Source organism: Pyrgilauda ruficollis, unplaced genomic scaffold (genome assembly GCF_017590135.1).
Source record: "Pyrgilauda ruficollis isolate IOZ18807 unplaced genomic scaffold, ASM1759013v1 scaffold3, whole genome shotgun sequence".
NCBI lineage: Eukaryota > Metazoa > Chordata > Aves > Passeriformes > Passeridae > Pyrgilauda > Pyrgilauda ruficollis.
The window spans coordinates 8,909,622-8,921,695 of record NW_024524377.1 but is presented as its reverse complement, the minus strand read 5'-3'; the positions used below and the strand labels follow the sequence as shown (position 1 = coordinate 8,921,695).

The 12,074-nt window shown below is 42.0% G+C and overlaps 1 protein-coding gene across 1 annotated transcript in view; it reads right to left on the bottom strand.

The window, feature by feature from the left end:
* The window catches only part of SEMA5B (semaphorin 5B), a 128,295-nt gene that overhangs the window by 65,841 nt on the left and 50,380 nt on the right, over positions 1-12,074 (bottom strand). Inside the window, exons 4-5 of the mRNA XM_041473521.1 lie at positions 9,314-9,376; positions 112-210 (exon numbers count right to left, since the gene is read on the bottom strand). Of these exons, the coding sequence (XP_041329455.1) occupies positions 112-210; positions 9,314-9,376 (162 nt within the window). The remainder of the gene's footprint in view (positions 1-111; positions 211-9,313; positions 9,377-12,074) is intronic.

Sequence of the window (12,074 nt, the reverse complement as noted above, 5' to 3'; positions counted from 1 at the left end):
CAGCTACATTTAGAATATATTTTGTGCAGCCATGATAACCTGCCAAATGACTGTCCTTCCCCAGAGCATGTATCCAACCCTCTCCATCACTGCAAAAGAGGCAGAACAGACCTGTCGACTGGAACACACTGGTGAAAAGGCGTTGGTACCACAGGTAAAGACCTTCTTGCCATAAACAATCAGCACTCGGACATAGTTCTGGCACTCTTCCTATAAGAACACAAGACAGAGACAAAGGATTTTTGAAAATATTATTACATTAAAAATACCTGTATCGCAGCAGGAATGCACCTTCCTTAGCTCTAACTTGGGCTGAGGTTTGTTGCCTCAAGCAGCACACAGCTGTAGGGAGCCAGCAGTCTAGGAGAGCAAGCCCAATTCGCTGGTTATTTCTCTAACCATAGCCCTGCACAGTCTTGGGGTAGGATGTTAGCCATCAGGTCAATTTTGTCATAGCTACAAGTGCCTCTTTCTGTGCTCTGCTCAGATTGGAGGAGAAATTTTCCCTCTTTCCACGATGATACTTTTGACTTATTTTCCCAGTAATGCTGCAGCTTTGAAAACATTACCCAGACACCAACTCCACTGAAGGACAGCAGGTCTGTCTGCACTATAATTCAAACCAGTGCCAGCAGGAAAACAGCAGGAACTTCTCTTTAATAGACCAGGCTGGTCAAAGAATCTCGTGCTTGAACAGGCTGTTACTTCCTGCCTCCCAGAGGATTGTGTGCTCAGGATTTTCCATGGTAGAAGGAGTTTCTCTTTCAGGCCAGGCCAGTGAGAAATAGCAAGTTCCCAGTCTCAGTTGCTTGACCACTTGCTGGTACCAATAGGCAACTCCCTCCACATGCCAGTCCCCAAGGGTGTGGGGGTCCTGCTGTGGGGGTGGCAGCACAAGGCTGCAGTTGCCTTTTTGTTCAGAAAATCACCTTCATGTTGTTAGAGAGAGCCATGGTCTTTCTTTCTACCTACAGCCAGAGACCTGTGGAGTGCAAATGAGGCCAACTGAGCATCTCCTGGAGTTAAGATGTGGGGGTGGAGGAGGCCACATAACGCAGGAATTTCCTAACAATACACACAGGAAAAGGGAGGTAAAAACTAGCATGCAATTCCCGGAGGCAGTGCAAGAGGCTGCAGAGCCACTTGCCCCAAGGATCACCCAAAGAGCCCCAATGAGCCATGTGCACCAGCCTGCCTGCCCCATGCCCCCAGAGGAGAGGATATGAGCAATGACTGGCACACACTGGGCTCCAGGGAAAGAAAGTCTATTATGTTATACCATAGACAGAAAAGGAAACTTGTTAAAAAATAGCAACCTCAGCTGGGTTACACGGGCTGCTTTGCTTTCTTCTCACCAATAGATCATCATTTGCCACTAAGTTGAGCCTACAGCTGCAGACACCACTTCTCCCTCCTGTAAGCAGCAATCATTCAGCAAGCTCCCGTCTCACAGCACTCCATGCTGTTGATCATTTCCCTGAAGACTTCATTTGCAAGACTCAGCAGTGTAAAAACACTCCCTATCATCTGGAAAGGAAGGGGCTTGCTTAGCTGGATTACACACTATCTTATTTCATTTGGTGTACAGAAAGGATCCAACAGGAAAGCTGCCAGTGTTAGCCACAGATGGCAACATGGACATGATCCTTGCTTTTGAATGGCACAGACTCCACTCCAGAGCCAGCCCAGGAGCACTTGCCCAGTCTGGAAAGAGGCTACTGAGTGCCACAGAGCACATGCTGCCAGTCTTGAGGGGCAGCACGAATTAGATACCCAATGCCCGGCACCCAAAAATGAGAGCTTAGATTCATAGCTCAGTCAACTCTTTTTATTTGAGAAGCAGATCAGTCATGGTGACTGTGCATCAGTCTATCAAACAGGACCTTGAGAAGCTTTGTCCCACCTGCTGTGTGTTGAGAATAGTGGTCTCATTGCTTCTTTTAACAAGACAAAGGGCTTGCCATCTTCTCTGCCCTCTCTTGTCATTGCTGCATGGTGCTGGGAGCCCTGTCAGTTCCTTCCTGCCCTAGAGATGTCTGCATTTCATGACTGGGTTATGTAATTGCTCTTTCTGTAGAGTACAGTTATTCAATCCCACATAATTTTAGGACCACTATATATTTGACTGCAAAGTACTAAAAATTCTTGAACAAATGCTGTTAAAAAAAAGTATTAGGTCATCTCCCAACAGAGTGTTGTTTTCAGAATATGATTGATTTGCCATCTAACCTAGAATGCAGTTCTGTACTCAAATTTCACACAAGAGAGTACCCACCTGCTCCCCCTCCACTGCCACCATTCTCTGCTTTGTGCAAGGTCTGAGCACAGCTTCTGACCTAAAACAGCTAAGACCAGTTATGTTGCTGAACCCTTTCCTGCCTAGATACTACAATGTATTCCTAAATAAAGCCCTGCCCAGCAAAAATATAAAATCCTAAAAATGTAAAATATAAATTTGCAGAATTCCCTTTACTTGCACAGAGCTGAATTACAGATTAACAAACTTCAATTTCTAGAAAAACTTTCCAGCTGAGAAGATAGCACACAAAAAGAATTTCTGTGAAATATCATGTGCTGCAGACTTCTGGCAGTGATTAATCTGTTGCACACTTTTACTCCATTTTTACTGCTTAAAAACAATGCTGCTAGATGTGGGCCATGTCCACCTGTAGTTGTTCCTATGAGTTAACCGAGCAGGCATTTTCCCCAGACCTGCCTTACTGATGATGGTAGCAGCACTCCGTGCTTCTGGAGGAAGAGCAGTGATAATATGCTCATTTCATGCATTGGTCTCAAAGCAATTTAGACACTTAAGGTAATGTTCTGAAACAGATGCACATTGTCTGCCCTGCTCTCTCAGCTGGGGGAATGGAAACAATGCAGGTGCTAACCTCACTGTGGTGACACACTGGGTTAGGTGACACACACAAAGGTCCAACTACCAGACCACATCTCCCCAGCCTGCCTGGCCCAAAGCAGAACACAGTGCTCACCTCGTGTTTCTTATTGCTATGCCCATGGCCAGTCACATCAGTCTATGAGGCCTCCAACAAAAGCAAAGAAACAAAACCACTTAAATGCTCCAGCTTGCAGGATTTTTCTCAATACAGTGTCTATGAGATTTAATTCCATCCTCCTGCTTCCCCATTCTCAAAATAAATAGCAAGGAACAGCCTCCTCTCTGTGTTCTTTAAACCAGCCTCGATTTGCTCTGAAAAGTCATTCAATAAAGTGCTCTCTGCAACAAGTCATAGCTGAGGCAACTGGTTAGTAAAATGATCTCACAAACCCCTACAGAAAATAGGAGCTATTTAATGCAGTTTCTTCCATGTGGTTGGAAACCTCTAGGCACACAGGAAGCAAAAATCAGATGGGCTGTAATATAAGCAGAAAATTTGGCAAGTTTGAACCCACCTCTGTCCAGACAAGACAATATTTGGATCCTGCTCTCACATTATGGAGCAGACAGTTAAATCTGTGTATGATCAGTCTGCAAATCTCATCACCAGAAGATATTACAGGGATCAAGAGATTAAGGTTTTAAATAAAGGGGGAAGACTGCATATTTATATGGTTAATAAGAATAACTTAGTTATATTAGTTAGGATTATTATTAAATATATGGCAGAGCTGATAAAAACCTGTGGCTCACTGCCAAAGTATTAAGCGTATTTCTGATTTTCTTATGAATTGCATATTACATACTTTGAGGTTCTTGCTTCTTCCCCAAAATTACCTGGTACTCCTCCCTTTATTGAGATAGGGCCATAAATTTAGACGGTATCACTTTTCTCCAGCCTAATGACCCTTGTTTTCCTAGAAAGGAAGAGGTCATGATTGCTAATGCTCAACACTGCAGGCCACAGGATCTCACAGTCAGAACAAACTGCACTGAAGCCCCTTCCTGCTACCTCCTCAGTTTAGGCCTACTCTCATTTATTTAATTTTTTTCTAGTATTTAGAATTACTGTTCATGCACTGTCTGTGAATGCTGTATGTCCATGAGTGTGGACAGGACCAGGTCTCTTTCTAGCTCACAGAGACATCAGGTTGCTTTGAGAGCACAATTCACACCTGAGAAGAGTGGTGCCCTGTTACTGCCCTCACTCATGTGGACAGTTCAGCAAATGGGAGGGCTGACCTCCTGCAGCTTCCATTTGAGGTAAAACTCAAAAAGTTTCAGGTTGCTGCAAATAAGCCAGCTGTAGATGCTTCTTAGTTGTTTATTCTGTCATCTCTTAACACCAGAGTTCTAAAATGTTATAAACCCTGATCTCATTGTACAGATGCATTTTTCTTTGTAAGCATAGCTATTTATAGGCATTACTTTAATGGCTTTCAAGTTTAAATTAACTACCCAAGCCCTGTTGTCAGAGATCTCCTTTTTAATTATTGGTTAACACCATTTCATCACATACTGATATATTTTACAGTTATACACTGTATGAGAAAAATAGCTGTTGCAGATAGTCTGCCACGCTCAGCAGAGAAACACAGATTCCTGGAGCACAACCTGGAGTTCAGAGAATCAGCCAGATTGATTAGAACTCCAAGTTACCCCTTCTGTGACATTTTAGAATGCAGCAAACATTTAATTTATCTGCTGCAGTTTATCCCAATTTATTAAAAAATAATCAAGATCCAACTTGGTTCTTGAGCCCTGCTATTGGTACACTCTCAGATATCTGTATTTACTTCTTTGGATAAGCAAGTCTGTTACCCAGTTTAAGCCAAAGCCCCAGCCAAACTACCCTTCTCCTCTGAATGGAACAGATAGCAAAGAGAATTTCTAATGATTTTTCTAGCCAAATGTTCTTTAATAGATTTCCTAATCAAATTTATTTGGGGGCTGATTCTGCACTGACAGCAGAAGTAATAGGAATGTAGGTTCAGGTCTCTAGGAACAGTTACAAAGGGGATAAAAATAGTTGATGGCCTCCCAGCTATTTCTGTTTCCCCTGGGATTTCTATGGTGCCTCTCCTACCTGGATGCCTATTACTCTTAAATGGTGTGGAGTTTCCCAGTTCCACCAGATAAGCAGATAAGCATCCTCTATGTGACACATAGCCACTGGAAGGCCTGAAATAGCTCAATCCTCCTTTAGCTCAGCAATTTCTATGCACCAATCCCATTCCACTGGGCTGAAGCCTTGGCTAGGATTTCCCTGCAACCTTGTGCATCCACAGCAACAGGACACCACACAGAAAAAAGGAAGAAGCTGGATGTCCCACTGGCAATGCAGTGGGACAACCCAGCTGGATGCCTATCAGATATTAATCTCACTTCTTTCTTGCTCCAGAAATGTTATTAGTGCATCATCTTCCTCCTGGCTACACAAAGCTCTTAGGGCAGAATGTAAGAGCTGCCATTTTTCACTGTTGTTTTCACAAATGGTTTCTTTACACAGTTTAAGATGATGGTGTGCTGCTTTTGAACATTAACAAATAATTTGGTGCTTAGACAAAAGAAAGACCAAAGTTCTAATGTTGAAAAAGCCACAATTTTCCATGTTAGGCAAAATTCCTTAGATGTGGTGGATGGCGACTGTTTATGCGGAGACAAACCAATTACAAACTAGGAACTGAGCAACTCCTAATGAAATTAAATACATCTCTTCCCCTTCTGCTCTATCCATCACTCATTTTAACTACAACCTCTGGATGATTTCATTTGGAAGACACAAAGAAAGGCAACATAACACTGACTTTGTTCTCTGCACTGTCTCAGTAATGTGGATGTTTTCCAGGGGACAGTTTAAAGTGATTGATCACGCTACACTTTATAAATGCTGCAAAAAAAGAGAATGATTACTTGTGGAAGCCAGCATGGCTCTCCAGAGACATGGCAAGCAAAGCATGTACACTTCTTAGAGGAAACCACAAGTTTTAGTTGATAAAAATAACATCAATGAAAGAGACTTTTCTGAGGTGTTTGCTTTAGTACTGCATGATATATTGCAGAGAGTTAATTTTAAAATCGCATTCAGGAACTTATACATTAAGTGATTAAAATCTGATAAATTACTGTGATTAAAAAAATCCTCAAAGTGAAATCACTCATAAACTTGCTGTCCTAGTGGAGCCCCAGCTGGGGTGGTACCAGCTCAGTATCTACATTTTTCTTAACAAACATTTAACCTAAAGATGGCAAAAGCTGCAACTAACAGTGAGGCAAACACCCCATTTTATAAAGATACTATGCATTAAAGAAAGAGGAACAAAAGGGCTTTATGTATAAACATGGAGATTTCATCCCAAGAGTAGTAACTGTGAAAGGACTTAGTGGTCACAGTGGCCAGGCAATTCTGCATGATCTCCTGTGGCAGAGGAGCTTACAAAACTGCCATGTATATGAACTGAGGAGGGTGGAAGGCTGTTTTAATCACACTTAGACATTAGAGAGATTGACAAGGGAATACAGGTGAAAAATTTGAGTGTGCAGAAAACAGACAAAAAGCATTCAAGGGCAGTAAAAAAATGATTTAGAGAAAAAGACTTGGAGAACTCATCTTTTTACTTTATCAAAAAGCCAAAGTACTGCACTGAAAAGAGCATATAAGTGCCTCTGTAAAAAAAAAATACTGATAACTAAAGGGCTCTTTAATCTAGCAGAGAAGGGCAAAATGAAACCAGATCCAAATTAAAAATAAAGTATGTGTTACCAGGGAAGGTAATCTGCCATTAGAACAATCCAGCAAAGCACAGGGAGCACATTTGCTTCAGGCCGTCAATGCAACACTTTGCATCTTTTTCAAAAAGGTACAGCAGACAGACATGGGCACTGAGCTCAATTTAGGAACAAGCAAGTGAAATTCATGGCCAGAGGTGTCAGAAAAAAGGGACCTTCTAACCTTTTATCTGAGACCCAGATTTTTCATCTGCCTCTTCTCTAGACAATAGGTGCTCAAATGGGAAGTGACTATTATATCATAATAATTACACTTCTGTGATATGCATTTTGTAGCTCTTATTCTTATGCTTCTTATTTTTCTTAGGGTACAGCTCTGTGCATTTTAGGAAGAGAATTTCTAAGCAGCAGGAAGAATCTTATTATCTTATACTTATCAGGCACAATAAAAAAGGCATTTTAATACATGAGCCAGTTTTGAAAGCTTCACCTAAAATACATACATTATTAAATGGGCAAGGAAAATGTACCAGTCATATAACTTAGGCAAACCACACTGTGAATTAATGTATGATCCAAAGGTTCTCCTTATTTCTGACCTCTATCACCACATATCTAAGTGTCTAACAATCCATAACACATTTATCATCAAATCATCTGTACTGGGTAGAAACCTGCCATTAGTCAAGTTTTGACAAAGCAGAGCTGAGGCAGATAGAGCTCTGCACCTTGTACCATCATTGCACAGCAGAATCAGAAGTGTTCACAATGGTGCTGCCCTCACCTGCTGCATTTACCCAGCCAAGGGCAGAGATCCTGGGTCAGATCTGGACTTAGCTGGAGTAGAGCACTTCATCAGCTGCTTAGACTGAACTTGGTCTTTTTCAGCTGGTGCTGAGTCATTTCTCTGCAGTATAACTAACAATGAGCGTATAGGGGACTCAGCTGTGGACACACAGGGTAGTGCAGATACAGACCTGGGAGATCAGTGTTTACTTAGCTACTGCAGAATCCTTCTGCCTCTGTAGTTTCCTATCTTCTTGTCAGAGTCTTAGTCAACACCTTTGTTTGCCATTAATTATATGTCAAGGAGTGCCTAACAACCTGCTTGACTACCGTTCCTCCAAACTTCACTCACGATCACTGCATCCACCAAATGATTTCAAACTCTGTGTCACAATCAACATAAACTCAGCAGTTCAGAGCATTATGCTCATGACATTTTTTTGCAAATCCTTTGCAGTGTGAGGCAGTGAAGATACTCAGACTGTTGCTTACTTTTGGCATAACAGTAACAAAGAGAGATTGAAATTACCCTAGAATTGTTCAGTCACATGTATGGCTTTATCCAGGGGTTGACAAAATATTTCTAGGTTATAAATACAAATTCTTCATAAACATCAGGACACAACTGAAATCTCACAGACTTTACAACAGAAGAAAAGAGGAAAACCTTTATTTGCACATCTAAAGTGCAAATACCACAAATTTCAAAATTCTTCATGTCTTGGATTTTGGTGTTTTTCAATTCTGTCCTAATCCTTCTCATTGCTGGCCATGTTTGCCCATCCCAACCCATTTTGCCTCTGTGTTGATTTCCTGCATAATGTAGTTTCTACTTGAAACTCTAACAGATGTTCTAGGATTCCCATTCTCCTGTTCTCCACAGCTATATGAAGCAAATTGTGCCCATCTGGCAAAACTCAAGCTTTTTTTTTTTTTTTTGGTGTACATACAAGTTTATACAGTAATCACATTAACTTTATTATATAAAAATAAAATTGTCAATGGATCAGGTAATCCTGTGTTTAAAGCAGCAAACTGGAATGTGGCAGATTCCAGCATTTTGGGCCAGCCATACAGTCTCTGCTTGATTGCCTGTATCTAAGCAAAGATTGTGCTTATTCTGTCTTATCTTTTGCCCAGCTCCTCTGGTTTGGACTGAAAGCTCTTTGCAGAGTTGTATTAAAGACAATGGACACCCTCTCAGCTGAGGAGTGAAGATTTTTGAAGTGCATGAGTATCACATTTGAAAAATAAAACCATTTCCTGCTTTTACATAGATGCCTTCATTTTAGCTTCTCAGAAGAAGGGTGGAAAGGCCCTGTGGCTGGATCAGAAATGCCTGCAAAGTCTGAACTTCTGGGACAGCATGTGCAAGTTCAAGCAATTCCTACTTTAAAATGCAGTTTAACAGAGTGCACCTGCCTCCCAAGCAGCTCTGTGATATTCAACCTGAACAGATTGCAGTGTGTGAGCAGATTCAATTCTCACTTTCCAGGGAATTGTACAACTACGAACTCCAACTGCAAGCAAACACTGGAATCCCACGTGGCTGAACACCAGTGGCTCGTTGCTGAGGACCTGAGCTAAGCCAGCCTGCCTGGCTTCACACCCCTCTGCAGGATGCTACCCCTGGCTTGCCACCACTCCACTCCCTGATGTGTCACAAATTGTGTCCTCTCCAGCAGTGAAATCACCTTTAAATTTCATGCAGAGCAAGTGTAATAACTGGGACAGGGGGCCTTTGAAGTGGCTTGCTTGGTGGTGCTTTTACCCATGTGGCAGTACAGCTAAACTGCTGCGAATTTGCAAGCTCGAACTGGTGTCAGACATCCTCTGTGTGGACTTCACATGTTGCAAATGTATTTACCCATAACATCATTGTAACAAAGCAAAACTTACCTCTGTTTTCCCTTTACTTTGACAGGACCTCCTGGTGTCCTCATCTGAACCCCATGCTGTTGCCTGAAAAACCAAAGTGCACAAGTCACACAAGAATGCCACCAACCACCATGTCTAGAGACTCCCAAAACAAAAGCAAGCATCTCCAGCCAATTTACACAGCCCAATTTAAAAGCAGCATTGTGACAGTAAACATGTATCTAACTCCCACTGTGCTCACAGTGCACACAAATGATAAATAGATGAGAAGTTCAGAGGCGGTGGCAACTGGAATGTTCACAGAGGACAAACTTTAATTTACATGTAAATATAACTTCTGATCATCATTCAGCTGGAAGGTCCAAGACATAAGCCCCACACACCAAGTCATCACATTCTTTTATCCTCTTTTAAAGAGGATAGCACTGTATAAACCCCCAGCTTCCACTGCCAAAAAGAAAAATTCCCTACAGTGAAGTCCAGCAGTTCTGCACAAATCTGTTTTAAATAAATTTACCCCCAAGATTATCACCTTCTAAGTAACCCTGCAGTGAATCAAGCTGGATCAAAACTGGGAGCTGACAGGTAAAACCCAGAGAGATGGGAAGAGGGGTGAAAGACTGATGGTGATTTGTGATGCCAGATAAGTAGGGTCAGGTCCTGAGGTAGAGTAAAACACATTAGGACTGAGGGCACTATTGACTGGAGGCTGAGAGCATGTGGGGTCCCCAGTGACCTCTGACTGCTTCAGAATGAAGAGGCCCCTTCCTCCACAAGAAAAGTCAAGAAAAGCTGCATTAGAGAGAACTTTTAAATGTAAAATATTTAGCAACATATCCAACTATTCAGTGCCTTCCTCAATTTTCCTCCCTTCAGCACTTTTTAAAAATAGTCCTAACAAATTCAAGCAGGTATTGTTAGCTGGAGGTGAAAATACATATAAATATCCATACTATACATAATACATCATTCTGAGTACCAGAAAAACAGTTCTGCTACATAGGGAAAGGTCAGGCTCACAAAGTACAGATAAAGATCCAGAGCTCCCTTAACAAAGCCAGATTTTATTTTTATTTTCCTCAGTCCATTACCAACAAAGGAAATAGCTTCAAAGTTCGGTCCAGATCTGAACTCTTCTTGAACTTCTCACTGCAGCCAATATGTTTTTTAAAACCTAGGCTGCCATAGAAATTGTCCTCTTGACACATGATAAATCCATTTTTTTTCAGGAGAAAGTTGGGAAACCACTAAAAAGAGAAGATGAATTTTCCAACTCTCAGCTCAGGTCCATGAAGACACTCATTCACATCTACAAGAAATGCAACCAGCCAGGAAATGCATTTATACACAACATTAGTGGAAGGGATAGTTCTAGCTCATACAAAACCCCCAAAAAACAAAAAACCGACCAACCAACCAAAAAAAACCCCAAAAAACCTCCCACCCCATCTCTCCATTGGCTGAGCAGTCCATTCAATTTGACTTGAAATAAAGACTTCATGAGCACAGGCAAAAATCTGATGAGAGAAGGGAAGAGCACAGGTCTTTCCTTGGAAGCCACTTGGGAAATATCTCCCATATACTGCAGTCCAATGCAGGGTGGAGGCCAAAAGCTTGTGCCTCAGAAGTGTTTTTGTGAGAGCTGGGATAAGTCCTTGCTGAAAAGGATCATTCAGTCATATCCTGAGAGGGAATGACACTGAATGACAGAGCTTACATTGTAAGCCATCACAGGAGAGCAAGGAATTTTGCCTGCTGACTACCAGCAGCCATTGACATCAGCAAAGCAACTGCACAGTAGGATTATGATCTGTAATCCCTCTAGAGCATGGCTCTAGCCCATGTTCATTAAAACACAGTGTCTTTGCACCTTCAAGTTTCGACAATTTTAATTTAAAAAAAAGAAAAAGAAAAAAGATACTCAGAAAAGAGATCACATTTTATGAGGCCATTCTTCCCATTTTAAAACCAGAGACAGAGAACTTTCCATTATACAGCTCAGTTTACTTTAACAGTGCTTGACAGGAGAAAATGAAAACAAAAATTGTTGGTTGCTTCAGCAATCGATGCTGCTTCTCTGCAAATACTCTGGGTCATCTGGGATTGCAGCAGTGCAACACAGAAGAATTTGGCCTCCCAGGGGTCACCCAACTCCTCCTGCCAAACACCTGCACCACAGAACTTCGAGGCATGTTGCACACATAGCTCTAGTCAGAGCACTGCTCTCCTCCAGCGATGTTCTAATGTGCCGAAATGTTTTCTTTTATTAGGCACATTGCCCTTCAGCCTTCTGAAGCACTACCTTGATGAGTAGTGATAAAAAAGATCTTAGTGATGGCCCAAATTATAGCAACATGTTGTTTGTGACTACACCATTAGTCAGGGTGCATCTCATTAGAGCTAAGAGGATAATTAAGCAATATGGCAAGCCAGAGCGTGTTTTACAAGTCCCACACATGTCTTTGGCAGGACAGGGGGGAGCTAGCTTGAGGGCTGAGTAACTCCAATGACCTCTGGTGACTCAAAGAAAATATTCATGACCCTGCAAAACAGAACATCCTGAAAATAATAAAACTATAATTGCAAAGCCAAGCAGCTAATGTGCACTTAAATATTTGTACTGCAAGGTCCACTGACCTGCAGACTAGACCAGGCCTTGTGCTGGACTCCCAGGAGCCCACACACATCTGTGGTCATGGCCTGTGGCTTGGACCTGGCTAGGCTCAGACCTCTGAGTCTGTGGCTTTCACATGAGCTCTCCAGCACTGTTCAGTTTCTTTAC